The 23679-nt window shown below is 52.8% G+C and overlaps 1 protein-coding gene across 1 annotated transcript in view; it reads right to left on the bottom strand.

The window, feature by feature from the left end:
- Positions 1–1332: 1332 nt before the first annotated feature.
- NHSL3 (NHS like 3) overlaps positions 1333–23679 on the bottom strand; it is a gene marked incomplete at both ends in the record, with an annotated part of 38940 nt that continues 16593 nt past the window's right edge. Inside the window, 6 exons of the mRNA XM_080692613.1 lie at positions 1333–1355; positions 2492–5062; positions 5154–5267; positions 7934–8057; positions 8315–8370; positions 8459–8629. Coding sequence (XP_080548739.1) covers positions 1333–1355; positions 2492–5062; positions 5154–5267; positions 7934–8057; positions 8315–8370; positions 8459–8629 — 3059 coding nt within the window. The remainder of the gene's footprint in view (positions 1356–2491; positions 5063–5153; positions 5268–7933; positions 8058–8314; positions 8371–8458; positions 8630–23679) is intronic.

Genomic DNA, 23679 nt, shown 5'->3' with positions numbered 1-23679 from the left:
GGAGCCAGGAGGGCCACTGAGGAAGCCAGCTTATCCAGGCAGGTCGCATAGGCTGGAAACAGGTCATTAAAGTTCCTGGAGGACAGATCAGTAGCAAAGGCTGGCGCCTGGGGGTCGGCCACCCTGCCCACTCCCTAGGGGCACTGGGCACCCTCTTGTTGACTAGGGAAGAGTCTGGAGTACAGGTACAACTCTGGCTTTCCATCCTTGCCCCCAGAGCCAGCTCTCCCGGAATGGGACCACTGTGCCTAAAGGCAGCTGCGGAAAGGACGCGCACCAGAGACTAGAGAGAAAGGTCAGGAAATAAAGTGCAAGGGCCAGTTCTGGGCCTGCTGCCCAAATAAACTCTCCCCCTGCCAGGCCCCCTCCTTCCACCTCAGTACTTCCCGCCAAGCTGAAAGGACACAGCCCATGGGCTCTTGCCTCTGAAGTTGTGCCCATCCACCCCAACCCAATTGAAAAGGAAAAAAAAAAAACAAGGCAGATGCTTGGCATGCCAAGGACCTGCTGGGATGACCTGCTATTCTTGTTACTTGCTTTCCGAGGAGAGCACCTGCAGACCATCCTTCTGGTTCTTCCTCTCCTGACCCACTTGGGCCCTGGCAGTCTCCTACTACCTGTGCCCTGCCCTGCACGGATGCAGCACCTGGCAGAACTGAAGGCAGGAGGGTGGTGGTAAATCGAGGCACAGGAAGGCTAGCCTCCACTGTACCATTTGTGCTTTGGAATTCCACAGCCCCACACCTGCCCCCAGCCTGGGGAAGCCTGTGGGAATGAGTGACTTGCCCACCTCTAAGAACTAAGAAGGAGAAAACAGTATTGGGGGAGGAGGGGACAGACTGGTCCCAGCTGGAGGCTGGCCACGGAGGACTGATGCTGCCACCATGTAAACAGGCCCTTGAAATGTGGCTTCACAGGTCCTGGAAGATGGACATGTAGCCACTCTGCAAAAGTGCTTTGATTCTGGACTACAGTATATGCATGATTTGAACATTAAAAAAAAAAAAAAAAAGCCCCCAAGTGAAGGGCTCTGCCTCTACCCGCGGCCTCACGGCCAGCAGGGGGCACAGCCACCCACTCCCACCAGCCACTTCCTTCAAGATGAGGCTAAGGCCAAAGCTGAAGCGGCAGCTGCCAGAGGCAAGTCCTTGGGGGTAGGCGTGGATGATATGAAGGACGGGCAACACCAGGCTTGCATAAATATAGAAGGCCGTGAGGTTAAGGCTGCAGGCGTCCTCTCTTAGGCTGTGTTGCTGTGTCCCCTCGTCCTTGGAGCTGCTCAGGTCCCTGAGATTGTATTCCTGGGATGGGTCAGCAGTGCCAATGTGGCTGTCAGACCAGCTCTTTCTGTGGGTCTGTGGGGGAAAAAAAGGGCACTTGGTAAGGGGCCTCCCAGCTTGGTTGTGGCACTAAGTACCCAACCTTTTACCACCCCTCACTTGACTGATACCAGGCCAGCGGCACCAAGCCAGATACTGTACTTATATGAGAATGTAACCTGGCGTGGTACCCACACCTGAAATCCCAGTACTCCTGAGGCTGAGGCTGGAGGATCACAGGTTCAAAGACAGCCTCAGCAAGTAGTGAGACTCTTATCAAGTAGTGAGGGCTGGGGGTATAGCTCAAAGGTAGAATGCCTGAGTTCAATCTCTAATCTCTCACACATACACATACACACACACACACACACACACACACACACACACACACACTACGAGAATGTAGGCATCAGTGCTCCACATTCCACAAAGCAGATAGGATGGGAAACAGAGTGTCAATGTTGGACTATGCTCAGCAGGTTTGATGCCAAAGTTCACACCCCGCACTCCTTCCCTGTATCTCACCAAGGGTGATAGTTCACCCATCCCAGGCCTCCAAGCACTAGAATTCTGGTTTTGTTTTTGGTGGTACTGGGGTTCCTGGAAGCCCTTCTACCTCCGGGCTACACTCCCAGACCTATTTCTTTTAATATATTTGGAAACAGGGTCTCTTAAGCCAGCATGGCTGGCTTCGAACCTGCTAGATCCTCCTGTCTCCACCTCCCAATCGCAGGGATTACAAGCGTGCGCCACCACGCCCGGTGAGGATTCTGTTTTTCTATTGTAAAAAAAGAAAAGACTCAGCCTGTGTATTGGCACACTTAAGAGCCTCAGACCAGAGGACCACACATTTGAGGCCAACCTCAGCAATTTAGCAAGACTTTGTTTCAAAATTTAAAAAAAGCCCGGCATGGTGGCACACACTTGTAAGGCTTGGGAGGCTAAGACAGGAGGATCTCATCAACCTAGTAAGACTGTTTCAAAATAAAATAAAATAAAATAGGGCTGGGGGGTGTAGCTGAGAGGTAGGATGCCCCTGGGTTCAATCCCCAGTATCTCCTTTTCCCAAAAACAACTCTCGAAGATCCACCAAGCAAATGCCCAGTGGAGGAACTTAAGATGCTTGCTTCCCACCACCAGTGATGGGACCACACCCACCACTGCCACTGTACCTGAGCCTCGGGGACCCATCTTCTCCTCTGGGCCCGCCAGCTGCACGACACCTCCATTCTCTGCCAGCTCCCCCTTAGTCCTCTCCTCAGCATGAGGGAGCCCGTTGCTGGGAGGAGCAGTAATGGGCTCAGCCCGGGGAGTACTGGGGGAAGCAGGGACTCCCACAGAGGGCTTGCGGGCAACAGGTGGAGGGGCCTTAGGTGGCTTCTTCAGGGCCTGGGGTGGCCGCTGCTCCGAAATGCTCCTAAGTTCAGCCACCAGATTCCGCTGGAGGTCAGCCTGGGCCTCAGGGGACATGGGCCGCTCAAGCTGCAGCTTCTTAGTGCCCTTGGAGAAGATGAAGCTGGCTGTGGAGGCAGGAGACTGAGGGGACCGCGGCCGTGCCTCAGACGGTCCATTGGCCTGGGCACTTCCGAGGCCCTCACTAGCAGCCAGGCTGGAGGCCTTGAGCCGGATGGCAGCATGGAGCCCTGAGGAAGGGGCAGGCACAGGGCTGGCCCGTCCTGACAGGGCCCTTCGCAGCGGCTTCTGGGGGGCTGATAGCCCCGATGCGGGGGTTGGAGCCCCTGTAGGAGAGCCCACGGAGCGCAGCCGCACCATCTGCAGGAGTGAGGGTGTGACCAGGGGCACACCAGCGTCCTCCTTGGGCGCCCCGCCGCTCTGGCTGCAGCCCGCTGGCTCCTTCTGAGGAAGCTTGGTCGGAAGCTCTGGGGCAGCACTGGGCAAAGGTGGGGCTGGTGGAGCCGGAGGAGGGTCTGGGGCAGCCTGGGGCTGGCTCTGGGAAGAGGCAGCAGTTGAGGGTGATGCACCCAGGGAGCTGACAGGCTCTGCAGGGACTGAAGGGCCTGCAGGCTCAGGGCTAGCCTCAGAGAAAAAGGCCTCCTCTGGTGGGGGGAAGTCAGCCATGGACAGGTCCTGCTCCTCAGGGGCAGGAGGCGGGGGTGGGGGCCAGCTGGGATCCTGGACGGGCTCCTCAGCAGCCTCTGGGACAGATGAGGCCTCCTCAACCACCTCCAGCTTCTTACTAGGTGGTGGGGGTGGGTGGTAAGACGGGGGTGGAGATGGCGGGGGTGACTGGTCTTTGGAGACAACAGGAGTCTCCTGAGGTGGGGTCAGGGAAGTGCGGGGAGCAGGAGGAGACTCGGGACTGGTCTCAGTGGCGGAGGCAGGCCCAGGAGCCACAACAGCGACAACCTGAGCAGGAGCAGCTTGGCTGGGGCTCCTGGGCTTAGATGGAGGAGGAGAGAAGGGGGCAGGTACCTTGGGGTGCGGGGGTATGACAAACCTGTCACTCAGGGGAATCAGCATGTGCGGGCCAGAACGGTCTAAAGGGGTAGGGTCAGAGGAGGAGGAACACAGAGACGTGAGGGAAGAAGAGACGGAGGCCCCCGGAGAGCGAAGGGTTGTGACCCGCTCTGGTTTAGGGGGCTGGGCCTTGCCGGGGGAAGAGGGGGCACCTGCCAGGCCCTTGGGAGGGAGGGTCGGGGTTCCGCTTTGGCTCGAGTATCCACTGGAAGGGGAGAGTGTCCGTTCTGGGGAGCGTGGGGGGCGCCGGGAGCCACCGGGAGACAAGCCAGGTCCCCAGCCACCCGCCGGGTTGGGTGGACAGGGTGCTGACCCCACCCCTTCTGACCCGCCAGTGGTAGGTGGCCGGGGCAGCTGCGGCTGCAGCTTCCGCTCAGGCTTGGGAGGCAACCCTAAGGGCCCATCAGGTGCGGCTGCGCCCCGCTGATGGAGAGAGTAGGTCCTGCGGGGTGGGGGCGGGGGCCGCTTCATCTTGCGGAGGGACACACTCCGGCCGGACAGCTGCCCGCTGCTCCGAATGCTGGCGGTGTCCGAGGCCTCTGCAGTGCTGCCGCCGCTCGGGGAGCCCCGCCCACTGCCCCCTGGGGGAGGCGGGGCCACGCTACTGCTAGCCACAGAGCCCTCTGGCTGGCCCTCAGAACCCCCTTTAGAGGAGAGGGTAGAGCCATCGGACACAATTGTCTCTGAGGACTGAGAGTGGCTCCAGGTGTCACTGGAGGAGGAAGGATGGCGGCTGCGGGGCCGGGGGCTGGAGGCCGAGGAGAAGCGGCCCAGGGAGCGGACGGAGGCAGGGCTGGCGGAGAGCAGACTGCAGCGGCTCAGCGTCCGCAGGCTGCAGCGGCCCAGCGCCACCACGTCCACCGTGGGAGGCAGCACGGCATGTGGGATCAACTTGGACAGGTAGGTGGCCTGGGGCGAGATGGACATGGCGGGGCTCAAGGGCTCAGGAGGCCCAGCCCCACCGGTCAGTCCAGGCACTGCTAAGGACATGGGCCGGGTCAGCGGAGGGGGCCGGGCCCCTGTGGACCGGCCAACAAAGGTGTCATCCCGGTAGACGCGGTCAATATGGCGCTGCAGTATGGCCTCTGTGTTGGCAGCAGCCTCCGCCTCTGCCTCCGCCTCCGCCTCCAGTGCCTGCAGGGACACCCGGACACCAGTCCCTGAAGCCAGGCCGGCTGGGCGGCCATCCACCGTGGGGATGCGGACGGCATCCTGTGGAGCAGCAGGCCGAGGTGTGCCGGGTGCCTCGCGCTCATTCCTCAGCCCTGGAAAGGACAGAGAGCAGGTGGTGGTGAGCAGAGAGGGGCCGGCCGGGGCGCCCCACCCACCACCCCTGCATCCCAATCCAGCGCTCACCCAGTTCCTTCTGTACGTGCTGCGGCAGACCCAGCACAGTGCTCCGACGCTCCCGCCGCCGCCGCCCTGACTTCCCAGATTTAGGGAAGGAGTCATGGGGTCGGAAGGTGGAGCCTGAGGGCCAATGCAAAGAGAGAAAACCCATTACAGCAGAAGGACCCGGAACACATTTCACAGATGAGACTGCAGGGAGGCTGAGACAGGAGGATCACAGGTTCAAAGCCAGCCTCGGCAACTTAGCGAGGATCTCAGAAACCTACTGAAGCCAGGCATGGTGACACATCCTTGTAATCCTAGTACTTGGGAGACTGAGACAGGAAGATCAGAGATTCAAGGGCAGCCTCAGCAAGTAGTGAGACCCTCATCAACCTAGCAAAACCCTGTTTCAAAATAAAATAGGACTGGGGGTGTAATTCAGAAATAAATGCCCCTGGGTTCAATTCCCAGTGCGAAAGAAAGAAAGAAAGGAAAAAAGAAAGGAAGAAAGAAAGAGAGAGAGACAGAAAGAAACCTCATGAGACCCTGTTTCCAAATAAAGAAATAAAACCAGGGCTGGGCATCGTGGTGCACGTTTGTAATCCCTGAATTTAGGAGGCTGAGACAGAAGGATCACAGTTTGCAGACAGCCTCAGCTACTTTGTGAGGCCCTTTGCCACTCAGTGAGACCCTGTTTCAAAATAAAGAATAAAAACTAGAGCTGGGGCCAGGTGTGTTGGCACATGCTTATAATTCCATCACTTGGGAGGCTGAGACAGGAGGATCATCGTTCACAAACAGCCTCAGCTACTTAATGAAACCCTTTACAACTCAGTGAAACCCTGTTTCAAAGTAAAGAATAAGGCTGGGCGTGGTGGTGCAAGCTTGTAATCCCCGCGCTTTGGAGGCAGAGACAGGAGTTTGGCGCAGGTTCGAAGCCAGCCGTGCGCACTGGCTTAGGAGACCCTGTTTCCAAATTAAAAAAAAAAAAAAATGTAAAAATAGGTCTGGGAGTGTAGCCCAGAGGTAGAAGGGCTTCCAGGAACCCCAGTACCACCAAAATAAAAACAAAAATCAAAAAACAAAGTAAAGAATAAATAGGGCTGGGGGTGTAGCTGAAGGTAGAATGTCCCTGAGTTGCAAATAAATAAATAAATAGATGGAGCCGGGCGTGGTGGCGCACTCTTGTAATCCCCGCGCTTGGGAGGCGGAGACAGGAGGATCGCGCTGGTTCGGAGCCAGCCTCGCTGGCTTAAGAGACTCTGTTTCCACATAAAAATGTTAAAAAATAGGTCTGGGAGTGTAGCCCGTGGGAGTGTATACCAGAGGTAGAAGGGCTTCCAGGAACCCCAGTACCACCAAAAAAATAAATAAATAAATAAATATATAAATAGATGGATAAATAGATAAATAAAATCAGCCTGGGGGAATAGCCTGGTGGTAGAATGCCTGAAATCCCCAGTACCAAAATAAATTAATTTAATTTAAAAAAAGGGCTAGCCAGGTGTGGTGGCAAACGCTTATATAATCCCAGCATTTGGGAGGCCGAGACAGGAGGATCGAGGTTCCCAGTCAGCCTCAGCTACCTTGGTGAGGCCTTTCCCAACTTAGTGAGACTCTGTTTCAAGATATAAAGAATAAGGCTGGGCGTGGTAGCACACGCTTGTAATCTGAGACAGGAAGATAGCGCAGGTTTGAAGCCAGGCTCAGCTACTGAGTGAGGCTCTCAGAAACTTAGTGAGACCCTGTTTCCAAATAAAGTATAAAATAGGTCTGAGGGTATAGCCCGGAGGTAAAAAAGCCCCTGGGTTCCACCCCCAGTACCAAAAAAAAAAAAAAAGAAAAAAGAATAAAAAATAGGGCTAGGAGTGTAGCTCAGAGGTAGAATGCCCCTGGGTTCCATCCCCAGTACCACAAAAATAAAAATAAAAAATAAAAAGGGCTGGGAGTAAGCCAAGTGTGGTGATCAGAAAGAATAAATTCCACAGAGCACCACTTTATAGAATACTACTAATAATTCAGGGGGAAAAAAGATTTCATCAAGCCGGGCCTGGTGGCGCACGCTCGTAATCCCCACGCTTGGGAGGCTGAGACAGAAGGATCGCGCAGGTTCGAAGCCAGCCTCAGGTACTTGGTGAGGCTCTCAGGAACCTAGTGAGAACCTGTTTCCAAATAAAATGTAAAATGGGTCTGGGAGTATAGCCCGGAGGTAGAAAGCCTCTGGGTTCCATACCCAGCACCAAAAAAAAAAAAAAATTCATCAGTCAAATAGGTATGAACAAAGCTAGTGGCTTCACTTCTGGAAGGGGGCTAAGGATACCGTAGCTCAGTGGTAGAGCACTTGCCTAACATGTGCAGAGCTTTGGGTTCAACCCTCGGTGCCCGGAGTGGGGGAGGAAGACTTCCAGAAGGCTACTATGCCAACGATGAGCGTTTCCACTGGGGGAATGCTTCATTAGTGAGACTATCATTGTGGGAGCGTGCTAACTGCGTGGCATTCACTCCAATGAGGTATATGCTCTTACTGTCTTAGATTTTTGTAAAATGTCAAACAGAAGCTCAGGTTAAGGGCTTGCCCAAGATCACACACTGCTAAGTAGCAACCCCAGGTTCCCCAACTCTAGCTTTACAGTGAACGTGCATGATGAATTTCCAAGAGGACACAGGGCTCTGTCTCCCGAATTCACTGAATCAGAGCCTCCAGAAACACCAGACTAGGAAGAAAAAGGGAGGCTGCAAGGCTGGGACAGGACGGTGCCCACCAACCCCTCCCCTGCCCAGGAATCCGGGCGCTGAACAGACACCTTTGCGCTGGATCATCTCCGAGCGGATGGAGAGCGCGTCCTCAGCCGTGGAGCTCTCAGCTGTGTAGGAGGTGGTCTGGCTGCAGAAGGAGATGCTGTCTTCATCCTGCCCAGTCCGAGAAGACTGTGGGGGGAAGAAAGAGATGAGACTGCGGCCTGGGGAGGCTGCCTCCTCAGGACTCCCACTAGAACTTTGGATGGACACCTTCTCATCACTCCACACTGAGCAGGCACGAGTGGAGCAAGCCTAGGCCAGCCCTGACGGGTCAGTCTAGCCCTTTGAGATGCAGGAAGAAAACAGACCCAGAAAGGCCCAAAGCCATGCCTGCCAGGCCGAGAAGGAAGGAAGGGCAGTCAGGACTGAGCTGTGGCAGGGCTCACCTGGATGCTCTGTGTGTCTCCATGGTCCCAGCCACCCTTGTTCAGTTTCTGTTTTTCTGGAAGACACCAGAAGGAAGTGTTGGACGAGGCCCGTGACCTCAGGAGCTGAGAGGGCAGCTCTGGAGGGAGGAAAGGGAAGGCTACCTTGGTGCTGTAGGGAGCGGAGCCCCTCCTGGGCCTGTGTGTGCAGCTCTTCCAGGTGAGGCGGTCGCCCACTAGGGAAGAAGACGTTGTCCTGGTGTTCATCCACTGCAGACCCTGGCCCCTGGCCGGGCCCTGCATTCTGACGTCTGTCATTCTCAGCCTTGGCAGATCCTAGTGGGATGAAGGAGGAAGGGAAATTAGGCCCAAAGGCATGAGGGCCCCAGAAATGCACAGGAACCAGGACAAAGGCACCCACAGTTCCCAGAATGCACATGGCCCCTGCACACACATGCAATGCCCACTTTCCCCAGGCCAGACACATAACCCACAGTTGTGGGGTAGGCACTCAATACACAACACTCGCATGTACATACACAAACTACACCCGAGAACACATATAGCTGAGTACTCACACCACACCAAGGGCCCATGGGCCCACGGCTACGCACATGACACCCACAGGCTTCAGAGATGTAAACATATGTACCCACACCTGGCCTCCAGGAATCCACACAACACCCACAGTTTCCATTCTGTATACACAAACAGTATCCAAGTATACAAACAACTCTGTATCCACAGGTCACTCACAGCCCTATGCAAGGTACCCCCATATACATTCACATAGCTCATAGCAAATACATTCTCAGCCTCAATTTAAAGGAAAACAAACTACCCTTTTCATATAGCGTCTTGGCCTAGGTCCAGGGCGAAGATGCCATGGGAGGCCTGGGCGCTGGGAGGGATCATTGCCAGATTCCCTGAACACCCGGGGGGCAAGCCAGGCCAGAAATATGGCCTCCCAGGCTCCCAACTCACCCATGCAGCTGCCCCTTGATCAATGAAGGGCAGGGGAGGGGAGAAGGGGGCCTGGGCCCCTCCACCCCAGCCAGGAGAGCTCAGAGTCTCAGGGGATTGTCCCAGGTATGGAAGCCCTGGCACTGGCCCCGGTGCAGAGGAGCCAGGGATCCATTACTGAGGATCCTGTTTCAAGCTCCACCCACAGTGGGGCTGGTCATCTAAGCCTGGGGGTGGGGGCCTGTGTCAGCACTTTGTGCCCCAGCCCCCCTTTAAATAAAACCCACAGCATAAGCAAAAGTACTGGGAGAGTCATGTGACCTTGGCAGCACCTTGTAGGGGGCGGGCACGGACAGAGCACTTTAAAGGGCCCCGCCCCAGGACCAGTGCCTGCAGTACAGGCACCTGCCATGCCCCCTCCTTAGTCCCCTCTTCAGCAGCCAGTGCTCTGGCCCAGGGGAGCCACCAGAGCCCCACCTGCTCAGCATTGGGAGGCACCTCAGCAGATCATGGACTCTCCCCAGCCCCCATTGTGTGAGAGGGGAAAGGACTGGCCTAAGACCAGCCAGCAAACTGGAGTCAGAGCCAGAGCCAAGACTAAATCCCGGTTCCCAGCCAGGACTGCTGGATCACACCCAGAATAAGGACCCCTGGTTTCCAAAAGTCTGCGACGCTGTGGCCCCTACTGTCTAGGAGCTGAGAGCCCAGCTCCTAGAAAGGAAGGGGACTGCCCCTCCCTCCAAGTCCCACCCCCAAGGCCTCTAAAAAAAAAAAAAAAACGGTCCTCTTCGTCCTCTAGTACTAGTTTCTTCTCAGCTCCTCATCCCATCCTCCCCCACCCCTGGGAGGACTTGGACTCAGGAGGAGATTGTCCCCTCTCTCAACTGGGAGGGGGGCGTACAAATAAAGTGTGGGTTCCCCTGCAGGGAGGCCATCTGGGCTGAATGGCAGGCTTCAAGGTCAGACACACCTGGTCTGCCCTCCCATGCACAGCAAAGCCAAGACAAAGGAGCGGCAAAGCAGCTGGACAAAGGGCCGCGCAGACCGCATAGACAGAACGACAGGGTCTGGCCTCTACCACCCCAACCCATCCCCCCAGCCCAGCCATTCCGCATGGCCTGACTGCCCCCCAGCTATGCAAAGGTCTGGCCCAGGGAGCTGTTGGGGACGCGCCCCCCAGCCACACCCACTCACCCTTCTTAAACAGTTCGAGAAGCGCTGGGAGGTGCCTGCCCAGGAACACCACCATGGCTGCGGACGCCCCTCAGGACCGTCCCCTACCCTAACCTCCACGGACTGCAGGAAGGACAACCGCGCCCTCACCACAACCCAGCACTGAGTCTGTCCTCCGGCCGCAAGCAGGCCCCGCTGCACAGCGAGGGCTTCAGACAGAGCAGGGAGGGCTGTTCCAGGTCCTCCTCCCACTTTCACTACTAATCCCGCCCAGCCACCGGCCCCGCCCCTCTGCTGCGTGCAGGGAAACTGAGGCCCAGAAATGGTGGGTGCTCTGCTCTGCGAGGGACTACAAATTGCAGTGGGGGGGAGATACTCAATCCCACCGAAGATCGCTAACTCTGCCCCAAGTTTTAGTCTAAGCAGTCAGGAGCCAGTGACAAAGGAGGGTCCCAGCTGCCATACGGCAGGTGGAGGGGCCACCAGACCAGACTTGGCATGGCGCCCACCTCCAAGCCCTCCTGGCTAGTGGGGTATTCCCTGGAGAAGGCGCTCAGCTGTGGAGCAGCCAGGCAGAGCCCAGGGCTGTCTGCGGGGTTGCTGGGCTAGAGACAGAGGCCCCTGGAGGGATGAGGGCTAACCCAGGACACAATGCAGACAGAGAAGCCAGGGGGATGCCCAGAATCACAATGGCTGGTGGTAACAAGCCATCATACACACGCACATTCAGCTCCACACTTTCCAAAGGGCTTTCTTCCCACTTTGCCCATGGGCCATCAGAAGCCCAGGGAACCAAAGGGAACTTTCCAAGGTCACACAGCAGAGGCAAGATTTTAGCGAAGACCTCCTGCTCCCCCAGCCCGAGATTCTTCCTGTTGGCCCAACTCTGTAATTTAATGATTCTGGACCACCAGGCAGGGAGAACAGAATTAGCAAAGAAACAGTCCACAGGCAAAGTCAGTAAGGGAGTCAGCAGGTGGCAGGGGCAGGAAAGGAGAGGGGCTAGGCAGAAGTCCAGTCCAGGTTTACTTGGCCCCATCACATGCAAGTAATCTCCACTCCTCTTGGTAAGCAAATACTGAGCTACAACTGGAAGCTGCAGCTAAAGGAGGGAACTTTATCTTGTCCACCAGTACACCCCCAGAGCCTAAATCAGAGCCTAGCACATGCTATGAGCTCAATAAATACTTGGTGGAGCCGGGTGTGGGGGCGCACGCTTGTAATCCCACCATTTGGGAGGCTGAGACAGGAGGATCCTGGTTCACAGCCAGCCTCGGTTATTTACGAGACCCTGTTTCAAAAACTAAAGGATAAGGCCGGGCGTGGTGGCACACGCTTGTTTTCCCTGCGCTTGGGAGGCTTAGACAGGAGGATCATGCAGGTTCGAAACCAGCCTCAGCTACTTAGTGAGGCTCTCAGCAACTTAAGTGAGACCCTGTTTCCAAATAAAATATAAAATGGGTCTGGGAGTTTAGCCAGGAGGTAGAAAGCCTCTGGGTTCCACCTTCAGTACCACAAAAAATAAAAAATAAAAAATAAAAAAATAAAATGGATAAAAGATAGGGCTGGGGATGTAGGTTGGAGGTAGAATGCCCCTGGGTTCCATCTCCAATACCACAAAAAAATAAGTAGAGCCGGGCGTGGTGGCACACATTTGTAATCCCAGCAATCAGGAGGCTGAGACCGGAGGATCGCAGTTCACAGCCAGCCTCAGCTACTTAGTGAGGCCCTCTGCAACTCAGTGAGACGCTGTCTCAAAATAAAGAATAAAAAATAGGGCAGGGGTTAGCCGGGCGTGGTGGCGCACACTTGTAATTCCCGCGCTTGGGAGGCTGAGACAGGAGGATCGCACAGGATCAAAGCCAGCCTCAGCTACTTAGTGAGGCTCTCAGCAACTTAGTGAGACCTGTTTCCAAATAAAATATAAAATAGGTCTGGGAGTATAGCCCCTCTGGGTTCCACCCCCAGTACCACCAAAAAAAAAAAAAAATAGGGCAGGGGTGTAGTTTGGAGATCGAATGCCTGTGGGTTCCATCCCCAGAACCGCAAAAATAAATAAACCGGGCATGGTGGTGCACGCTTGTAATCCCCGCACTTGTGAGGCTGAGACAGGAGGATCTTGCAGGTTAGAAGCCAGCCTCAGCTACTTAGTGAGGCTCTCAGCAACTTAGTGAGACCCTGTTTCCAAATAAAAAATATAAAAATAGGTCTGGGAGTATAGCCTGGAGGTAGAAAGCCTTTGAATTCCACCCTCAGTACCACCAAATAAATAATAATAATAATAATAATAATAATAATAATAATAATGTAAAAATAATCCCCAGCATTCGGGAGGCTGAGACTAGAGGATCGCAGTTCGCGGACAGCCTCAGCTACTTAGTGAGGCCCTTTGCAACTCAGTAAGACCCAGTTTCAAAACAAAGAATAAAAATAGGGCAGGGGGTGTAGCTCAGAGGTTGAATGCCCCTGGGTTCCATCCCCAGACCCACAAAAAAAAAAACAAGGAACAATGACTGACTGGAGAGGCACCCCTCTAAGAAAAGGAGGCTGCAACTGAGACCTAGATAATGAGCAGTTAGCCAGGGCAGGCCCAGGGGCAGAGCCTGCTAGACAGCCTACAGCAGGTGGAGGGGCAGGTGGAGGGCGTTGGGGCAGGGGGTGGGCTTCTGGAAGCAGAGGCCCGCTGCTGGTGAGCAAGGGAGAAGACACCAGGAGCCAGGCCAGGTGGGGACCCCTAGCCTCAGCAGACTCTGGATTATATTCAGAGCCCTGGGGGTTTCAGCTGGGTAGAGATGCTGTTACCACACAGATCCTCCTGGAAACTAGTCTAGAGTAGCGGAGTATAAAATGGGTCTGTGAACTATACCATGCTGTACCCCAAACTCACCTGAGGACACCCCTCCCTCACTGCACCTGAGTCCTTAGCAACCTAAGAATTCACAGTGGCGCTCAAGCTACCAAGTCCCTCCCCAGCTCCTTCCCTTAGTTCACCACCTCGAGGAGGCCTCTGGACCTTCCAGGCACGTGGCAGAGCCCTTGCTCTCTGGAGAAGAAACATTTATGGAGCTGGATAGTATACGTCTACACACGATTGACGTCTAAGCAAGAGTCCAAAGCAGTAGGTACTTTTGCCAGGCGTGGTGGCACACGCTTGTAATCCCCGCGCTTGGGAGGCGGAGACAGGAGGATCGCGCAGGTTCGAAGCCAGCCGCGCTGGTTTAAGATACCCTGTTTCAAAATATAAAAATAGGTCTGGGAGTGTAGCCCGGAGGTAGAAGGGCTTCCAGGAACCCCATTACCACCAAAAAAAAAAAAAAAAAAAAAGTAGGTACTTTTATCCCCATTTTACAGATGAAGATGTGGCCAGTGGGGACAAATATTATAAAGCTGCCGCTCTGGCCTCCACTGTTTGTACTAAGGATTCAACCCAGGGCAGTCTACCTCTGAGCTACACCCCCAGCCCTATTTTTTAAAATTATTCTTTGTGTGTGTGTGTGTGTGTGTGTGTGTGTGTGTGTGTGTGTGTTACTGGGGGAGGAACCCAGAGGCTTTCTACCTCCGGGCTATACTCCCAGACCTATTTTATATTTTTATTTGGAAACAGGGTTGCATTAAGTTGCTGAGAGCCTCACTAAGTAGCTGAGGCTGGCTTCTACCTCCGGGCTATACTCCCAGACCTATTTTATTTTATTTTATTTTTTATTTTATTTATTTATTTATTTATTTATTGGTGGTACTGGGGTTCCTGGAAGCCCTTCTACCTCCGGGCTACACTCCCAGACCTATTTTTTACATTTTTATTTTGGAAACAGGGTCTCCTAAACTAGCGCGCGCGGCTGGCTTCGAACCTGCGCGATCCTCCTGTCTCTGCCTCCCAAGCGCGGGGATTACAAGCGTGCGCCACCACGCCCGGCCCTATTTTATATTTTTATTTGGAAACAGGGTTTCATTAAGTTGCTGAGAGCCTCACTAAGTAGCTGAGGCTGGCTTCGAACCTGTGCGATCCTCCTGTCTCAGCCTCCCAAGGGCAGGGATTACAAGCGTGAGCCACCATGTCCGGCCTTAATTATTCTTTATTTTGAAACAGGGACTCACAAGCATGCACCACCACCATGCCCAGCTTTTTTTTTTCTTTTTTTTTTCTTTTTTTTTTCTTTTTTTCCTATACTGAGGATTGAACCCAGGGGCATTTTACCTCTGAGCTACACCCCCAGTCCTATTTTTTCTTTTTTCTTTTTCTTTTTTTTTTTTTTTTTTATTCAGGTCTGGGGGTAGAACCCAGGGGCATTCGACCTCAGAGCTACACCCTCTGCACTGTTTTTTGTCTTTTTTTTTCTTTTTTTGGTGGTACTGGGGATGGAACCCTTCTACCTCCAGGCTACACTCCCAGACCTATTTTATATTTTTATCTGGAAACAGGGTCTCTTAAGCCAACGAGGCTGGCTCTGAACCTAAGAGATCCTCCTGTCTCCGCCTCCGAAGCACGGGGATTACAAGCATGCCCACCACGCCTGGCCTTTATCCTTTATTTTGAAACAGGGTCTCACTAAGTTCTGGAGGGCCTCTCTGAGTAGCTGAGGCTGTCTGCAAACCACAATCCTCCTGTCTCAGCCTCCCAAATGCTGGGATTACATGCATGCACCACCACACCTGGCTCCCAGTCCTATTTTTTTCATCCTTTATGTGGAAACAGGGTCAGTTTCACTGAGTTGCAAAGGACCTCACTAAGTAACTGAGGCTGTTCACAAACCATGATCCTCCTGTCTCAGCCTCACAAATGCTGGGATTAGAAGCATGTGCCACCACGCCTGGCTCTTTTTTTTTTTTTTTTTTGAAACAGCATCTTGCTAAATTGCTGAGGCTGGCATTGAACCTATGACCCTCCTGTCTCAACCTCCCAAGTACTGGATTACAGGCGTGTGCCATCAAGCCTGGCCTGGCCTCCATTATTTAAAGGACAGCAGCATTTTCACTAAGAACATTTTTAACCCAAAAGCCATTCTGTCCACTGTGCCAGCTACAAAACCTGACCTCCTCACTAAAGGGGTGCAGGGACTCCATCCTCCCCACAAAGTGGAGGTCCCTTTACTACGTGTGCTCCCATCCTCCCTCCCTTAGGCCAAACCCACGATCCTCTTATCAGTCCCACACAAACAGAAAACATCAGCAGACACACTTGTGGGGTGATTAATCCCTGCCAGGCACAGTGCCAGGTACTGGTGGAAGGCAAAACCCTGTTTCTGTCCTCATGGATCTTAGCGGAACCCTTGGAGACAGGGACTCGAAGATATTCTCCAATAAAGGACAGTGAATCTGTGAGGCTGAGAGCCTCTGTCTAGCTCTGCAATTGGAGCCTTTTACCAGGGAACAGTCATCCTCAGCTTCCCCCCAGGCAGGGAAACAAAGATCTGAGCTCTGGCTAAGTTGAGGATAGGGGACCTCAGCCCTTCCAGGTCTCAGGCCCACATCTGGCAGTCAGGGCCACAGCTGGAAATTCCCCAGCCAGGTCCAAGGCTCACACTTGATAACATCTGGTTGCCCCAGCAACACCCCTCCCCCTTTCCACCCACAGCCTGGCCAGAGCCTGTGTCCTCTCTGAGCCACCCCAGGCACAGGTCTACACACCTGAGCCTTGCTTGGGGAGGGGCTCAGGTAGAAGAGGGCAAGAGGGCATCTCACAAAGAAACTTACTTCCAGACCATGGAAGGACCTTGCCCAAGGCCACATGTGGAGTCTATTACAGAGCTTTAGCCCAGATGGTCTGGAGGTGTGACTGGGGCTGAAGCCTTGACCACCTCCCTCCCACCTGCCGGAGGGAGGAGGTTTCTCAGGGCTGAGAAGACACCCTGCTTCTGGCCACACCCCTATCATGCAAACTCCAGAGCTCAGGTATGGGAGTTGCACCTGCAGAATGCCCCATGGGGGCCACCTCCACAGGTGGACACACTCAAAACATCCACACAGCACACCAGGCCACGCCCTCCTCATCGGCTAGTGCAGCTGCACAGCTTCACTCCTGCCAAGTGGCTGCATACACAGGAAGGCAGGTGCGGGTACCTACTGAGGGGCTTTCCTGAGCCTGGGGCCATGGAAGAAGAGTGGGGAGAGCCCCCGCCCCCCACACGCACACAGGCACTGCACCACGCATGCGTACACGCTTTCTTGGCAACATCCTCCAAGGGGTGAGGCCTCAACCTGCCCCATTCCAGAGCTCAGGGTGGGGGCAGCGCCTGACTCAAGGGAGAGGAATGAGGGGGGAGGGCGCAGCTGTCCAGGTGGCCTTGTTCAGGAGCCGGAACCCTCACCCAGACTTTACTGTCCCTGGCCAGCCCTCCAGCCAGGGGTCAGGGTGCTCAGAGGTCCTGGGTCTCAGCCCCTCACTGTACAGGTGGACGGTGAAGGCCACGGGGCCAGGGCTCCTCAGGGCGCACACACCTTACAGGCAGCAGCAGAGCAAGGGTGTCCATGCGTTTTATCCCCACAGAGGCAGGACAAAGGGAAGGGCACCTGACCCACGGGGGGGGGGGGGGGGGGGCGCCTTTCCCAATCCAGCCTGCTGCAGAGGAACAGAGGCTCAAGGGAAAGGGACTGCCTCGCTCAAGGTCACCCAGCCAGTAGCAGGAGACCTCTTGGGAGCCAGGGTCTCACTCCCAATGCCTTGGTGGTCTTGAGCACAGCCCCAGCCTCCTCCCTCTCCAAAGAATGGGGGCTCTATACCCTACCTCAACAGAAGAATCCCCTTCCCTGCCCTGTGTCCAGCCCCACCCAGCGGGGGCAGAGCTGACAGGCCCAGCCGGTTCTAAGGTAAATATTGGGGGGCAGGGAGTGCCAGAGCCGGAGGGGAGGATCCCCTCCCACAGGGTGCCCTGGGGGGGCAGGCAGCAGTGCAAGAGGAATTAGCTACAATAATATTAATAAATGTCATAATGAGTTTCCAGACCATCATTTGCTCCTGACAATGACATAATAATCCCTTTCGGCCAGGGAACAATTCTGAATCTCCAAAGCCCTTTCTTTGTTCCTTCAAGGCATGATTATCCCCATTTTATGGATGCCAGAGAGGCAGCCACCGAGAAGTCAGAAGAAGGGGTTGGGAATCAGGACATCTGGATTCCAGGCCACGGACAAATAAATCAGCCTTTCTGGGCCTCAGTGTCCTCACCTATAAAGCAGTACTGATACCCCCTTCCCAGAGTGCCTGGGGAATCAAGAGAAAGCCGGGCAGCCAAGCACAAGCACAGAGTGCTGTATCTGGTCCAGGGGGTGGGGATGGGAAGGCGGCCCTTCCACTTACAAACAGTCGTCAAACTAGCATTTACTGAATGCTCACTGACAAAACACAGTGACCCACCAAATCCTCCCCAGCCCTGTACCACACAGAGGCACCACAAGGGTCACAGGAAGAAGATTTCAGCCCAGCTGACAGATGGTAAAACCTTGTTCTTCCCAGGCTACCTCCCTCCCACCCACTGGGGAGCTCCCCTCCAATCTCAAGTGGAGTTAAGGACCATTAAGATAAAGTCTGATAAGGGACACTTAACAAGCTGCCTATCTTTCCTAACCTCTGTTTGGGAGTGAAGGGAATTTTAGGCCCAGGCCAGTTGTACCTGGCTGCCCTGGTCTTCACAAGTCCTAGTTTTGAACTCTCGTTGCCTTTTTATTTTGTTTTAATTTGTTGGTGGGACTAGGGAAGGAATCCATAGGGCTAGGCAAGCTATATCGCCAGCCCTTTTATTTTCAGTTGCCCAGACTGGCCTCAAACCTGTGATCCTCCAGCTTGACCCTGAGCAGGATACTTACTTCCCTTTTCTGGGCCTTACTTTCTTCATTTGTGATGTGGGAGTGGAGAGAAAAGTTCCAAAGAGCCCTCTGCATGTATATCTCTACCCCTAGAAGGGCAGTGGCTCCCCACTTGGGGTCAGAGCCTTGAGAGGCAAGGGGTTCAGCTTATCACAGATCTCTCAGATCAAAGGCACTGGGCAAGTCCCTTATCTGGAAGCCCAAGGTTCCCATAGCAAGTCCGGATATCACAGTTAGTCACAAGTCTCCCCCAAGAAAAGGGTTGGGGGGGCTACAAGGGAGAGAGCCTACCAAAGACCTTAGGTTATCTGGCTCTAGATGCAAGCTAGTAATCACAACTACTTTATGAGGCTGAGCCAAGAGAATCAAAAGTTCAAGGCCAGCCTGGACAATTTAGTAAAAACAAAAATGAAAGCGGCTGGGGATGAGCTGGGCATAAAGGCAAACACACCTTCAGTCCCCTTGGGATTGCAGAGGCTGAGAAAAAGGGATCATAGATTCAAGGCCAGCCTCTGCAACTTCTTAGCAAAACTTTATTTCTTTTTTTTTTTTTTTTTTTTTTGGTGGTACTGGAGGTGGAACCCAGAGGCTTTCTACCTCCGGGCTATTCTCCCAGACCCATTTTATATTTTATTTGGAAACAGGGTCTCACTAAGAGTTGCTGAGAGCCTCACCACGTAGCTGAGGCTAGCTTCTAACCTGTGCAATCCTCCTGTCTCAGCCTCCTAAGCGCGGGGATTACTAGCGTGTGTGCCACCACGCCCAGTGCAAAACTTTATTTCAAAGTTAAAAATTTAGGCGGGCATAATCCCCAGTTTGTTTGTTTTTTTATGTTTTGTTTTTGGTATTAGGGATTGAACCTGGGGCATTGTACCTCCGAGCTATATCCCCAGACCTATTTTTTGTTTATTTTGAAACAGCGTTGCAGAAAGCGTCACTAAGTAGCTGAGGCTGTCTGTGAACCATGATCTGTCTCAGCCTCCCCAGTACTGGGATTACAAGGTGCGCCACCATGCCCAGCGTAGGGCCTGGATTCCTTAATTTGTGTGTGTATCTTTTTTTATTGTGGTACTTGGGATTGAACCCAAGGACATTCTACCTCTGGGCTATACCCCTAGCCCTATTTTACTACTTTTTTTGGAAACAGGGTCTCACTAAGTTGCAGAGGGCCTAAGTAGCTGAGGCTGGCTGAAAACCTGCAATCCTCCTGTCTCAGCCTCCCAAATACTGGGATTACAAACCTTAGGCCCTGTATTCTAAAGATATCTGACTTTAGGATTTTTTTTTTTTTTAAAGAATCTGGCCTAAGGACTTGTATCCTAAGAAAGAGGCGGGGGGGGGGCGGGGGGGGGGGCAAGCAGGCAGGTAGCACAAACCTGTAATCCCAGTACTTGGGAAGCCAAGATCCTATTTCAAAATAAAAATTAAAAATACAGCCCTAGAGCCAGGTGTGATGGTGCATGCTTGTAATCCCAGCACTTGGAAGGCTGAGACAGGAGGATCGTACAGGTTCGAAGCCAGCCTCAGCAACTTAGTGAGGCTCTCAGCAACTTAGTGAGATGCTGTTTCCAAATAAAATATAAAAACTAATTCTGGGAGTATAGCCTGGAGGTAGAAGAGCCTCTGGGTTCCACCCCAGTATCACACATACACATAAAAAAAAATACATCCCAGGACCAAGTGTGGTGGCACATACTGGTAATCCCTGTACTTGGGAGGCTAAAACAGGAGGATCTCAGGTTTATGGTCAACTTCAACAATTTAGTAAGACCCTCTGCAACTTGGTAAGACCTTGTTTCAAAATAAAGAATAAAAAAATAGGGCTGGGGTTTGGCTTAGCCAGTACCGCAAAAATAAATATAATAAAATAAATATAAGCCAGGCATGGTGGCACACACTTATAATCCTAGAATTTGGGAGGCTGAGACAAGAGGATCACAAGTTCCAGGACAGCCTCAGCTACTTAGTGAGGCCCTTTGCAAGTCAGTAAGACCCTGTTTCAAAATAAAGAATATGGCAGCCGGGCGTAGTGGCTCACGCTTGTAATCCCAGAGCTTGGGAGGCTGAGACAGGAGGATCACAAGGGTTCAAAGCCAGCCTCAGCTACTTAGTGAGGCTCTCATAAACTTAGTGAGACCCTGTTTCCAAATAAAATACCAAAAGCAGGTCTGGGAGTATGACCTGGAGGTAGAAAGCCTCTGGGTTCCACCCCTAGTACTACAAGAAAGAAAGAAAGAAAGAAAGAAAGAAAGAAAGAAAGAAAGAAAGAAAGAAAGGAAAGAGAGAGAGAGAGAGAGAGAGAGAGAGAGAGAGAAAGAAAGAAAGAAAGAAAGAAAGAAAGAAAGAAAGAAAGAAAGAAAGAAAGAGAGAATATGGCCAGGTATGGTGACAAGCTTATAATCCCAGCATTCAGGAGGCAGAGACTGGAGGAGACTGGAGGATCACAGTTCGCAGTTCGAGACAGCCTCAGCTACTTAGTGAGGCCCTTCACAACTCAGTGAGAGCATGTTTCAAAATAAAGAATAAAAAATAGGGCTGGGGATGTAGTTCGGAGGTACAATGCCCCTGGGTTCCATCCCCAGTACCAGGAAAAAAAAAAGAATAAAAAATAGAGCCAGGCGTGGTGGTGCACACTTGTAATCCCAGCATTTGGGAGGCTGAGATCAGAGGATCATGGTTTGTGGACAGCCTCAGCTACTTTGTGAAGCCCTCTGCAACTTAGTGAGACCCTGTTTCAAAGTAAAGAATAAAAAAAAAAAAAATAGGGCAGGGGATATAGCTTGGAGGTCGAATGCCCCTGTGTTCCATCCTCAAACCCACTTAAAAAAAAGAATAAAAAATAGGACTGAGGGTGTAGCTCAGAGGTAGAATGCCCCTGGTTTCCATCCTCAGCACCACAAAAACAAATAGATAAATAAATAAATAAATAAATAAATAAATAAATAAATGGCTGGAGGTCTAGGCCTGGTGGCACACTTGTAATCCCAGCACTTGGGAGGCTGAGACAGGAGGATCACAGTTCGTGGACAACCTCAGCTTGAGGCCTTCTGCAACTTCATGAGATCCTTTCAAAATGGAATAAAAAAATAGTGCTAGGGGTGTGGCTCACAGGTAGAAGACCCCTGGGTCCCATCCCCAGTACCACCAAAATACATACATACATACATACATACATACATACATACATACATGGCTAAGGGTATACCACTGACGGAGAATGCCCGATTCCATCCCTAGTACCACAAAAAATAAATAAAATAAAAACAAAAAAAAATTTTTTTTTGGTGGTACTGGAGGTGGAACCCAGGGGCTTTCTACCTCTGTGCTATACTCCCAAACCTATTTTATATTTTATTTGGAAACAGGGTCTCACTAAGTTGCTGGGAGCCTCACTAAGAAGCTGAGGCTGGCTTTGAACCCTGTGTGATCCTTCTGTCTCTGCCTCCCAAGCGCGGGGATTACAAGTATGCACCACCACGCCCGGCTAACAAAAATTATTTAAACTGGGTGTGGTGACACACACTTGTAATCCAGCATTTGGGAAGCTGAGACCTGAGGATCGCAGTTCGTGGACAGCCTCAGCTACTTAGTGAGGCCCTCCGCAACTTAGTGAGACCCTATTTCAAAATAAAGAATAAAAAATAGGGCAGGGGGTGTAGCTCAGAGGTAAAGTGCCTCTGGGTTCCATCCGCAGACCCGCAAAAAAAAAAAAAAAAAAAAAAATGTAAAAACATAAGGTTAGCCGGGCGTGGTGGCACATGCTTGTAATCCCCACACTTGGGAGGCTGAGACAGGAGGATCACGCAGGTTCGAAGCCAGCCTCAGCTACTTAGTGAGGCTCTCAGCAACTTAATGAGACCCTGTTTCCAAATAAAATATAAAATGGGTCTGGGAGTATAGCCCGGAAGTAGAAAACCTCTGGGTTCCACCCCCAGTACCACCAAATAATAAATAAATAAATAAAAATAAAAACATAAAGTTGAGGGTGTAGTTTTGAGGTAGAATGCCTCAGAGTTCAATCCCCAGTACCACACACACACACAAAAAAAAAAAAAAGACTCTAGGCCCTTGAGATTTAGAAGCGGGAAGAGCTGTGGGAACTTCACCAGGCCCCGTCTTCAGCCTTCCATCTGCAGGATGAGAACTCTAAATCAAGCAGGGAGAGGGAGGGCCCTGTGTGTGCACCTGACAGTCCATGCTGAGGGCTTGGGAGAAGACAGAGTATCATGGGTGGGTCTCCCTGAGCCCCCAACTCACACCCCCTACCAGGCCAGGATCAAGTGCCCAGCTGGCCTGGGGAGGGAGGTTTGGGTTGGATTCCTGAGAACCAAGGCCAAACACTCCCGGCTGGTTACAGTCTTTCCAGCTGGGGGGCTGCCTGGCCTCGTCCACCCTGACACTCCTCTACCAGCCAAAGGCACTGCACCCAGGGCAGAGAATCGGCTCTGCACTGGATGTCTGGTTCCTCTTCGCACTCACTCCCTAAGCACTTGGGGCTTCAGTGCTTCCTCCTCAGCTCCAGCCCCTCTCCCACAGAGCTTCCTACAGGGTCCAAATGCCCCAGGACCTCAGGCCTTCTCTGCCCAGAGGACCCGTACTGCATGAAATCACAACATGAAACCCATCTATCCCTAAACTGATTTGAGACACAGGTTGTTAATCTGGTGACTTGGGTTTGAATCACAGGTCAGCCATCTCCTTGCTGTGTGGCCTTGGGCAAGTGACTCCATTTCTCTGCACTCCAACTTTCTCATCTGTAAAAGGATAATAATAGCTTCTCACTTAGATGGCTGGAAGACAGTTAATACCTTACGGCCCTGGCTAGCACAGGACCTTATTTTTACTTCTGAATTAACATCTCTGTACCCGCAACCAATCAGCCTTCAGCAGAGCCTACACAGCCCTCCGTGGGCCTGACTCCCAACTCGCGATTAATCCCAGGTCCTGTCAATTCTGCTGCCTTCTCTCAAGTGTCTCTGCAAGCTGCCACTCCTCTCCACTCCCAGAGCCCCCACCCTGTCCCCAGCCCTCACCTCATTACCTCTCCCTCAGATTACTGCAATAGGCTTCCCACTCCCACCCCACCCCCAACCTGTCCTGCCAGCACAGGCACTAGCCCTGCAGCCATCTTCCTAACACAGGCTTTTGTAGGCTCCTCCCTTGCTCAAACACCTTCACTGGCTCCCTATGGCCTAGAGACTCACTCAAGACCTCTTGGGCTCTCTTGTACTCTCCCTCCTCCTCTCATAGACTAGCCAAGCCCAGGCCAGGGAGGCCTTAGAATCCTCAGCACAAGTTGAAAACCAAAGGGCCTGGAGTTAACATTAACAGTGGGATGGTTTCTCCTTCTAGGCACAAAAAAGGAGCCTCAACAACTTTTCTCCTTGACTCCCAACTCCTAACCTTTGCTCCAGACCATACCCACAGCTGCAGTGAATCCAGCTGAGCTC

Source organism: Muscardinus avellanarius (genome assembly GCF_963383645.1).
Source record: "Muscardinus avellanarius genome assembly, chromosome: 3".
Taxonomy (NCBI): domain Eukaryota; kingdom Metazoa; phylum Chordata; class Mammalia; order Rodentia; family Gliridae; genus Muscardinus; species Muscardinus avellanarius.
This window is presented reverse-complemented; position numbering and strand designations above follow the sequence as displayed.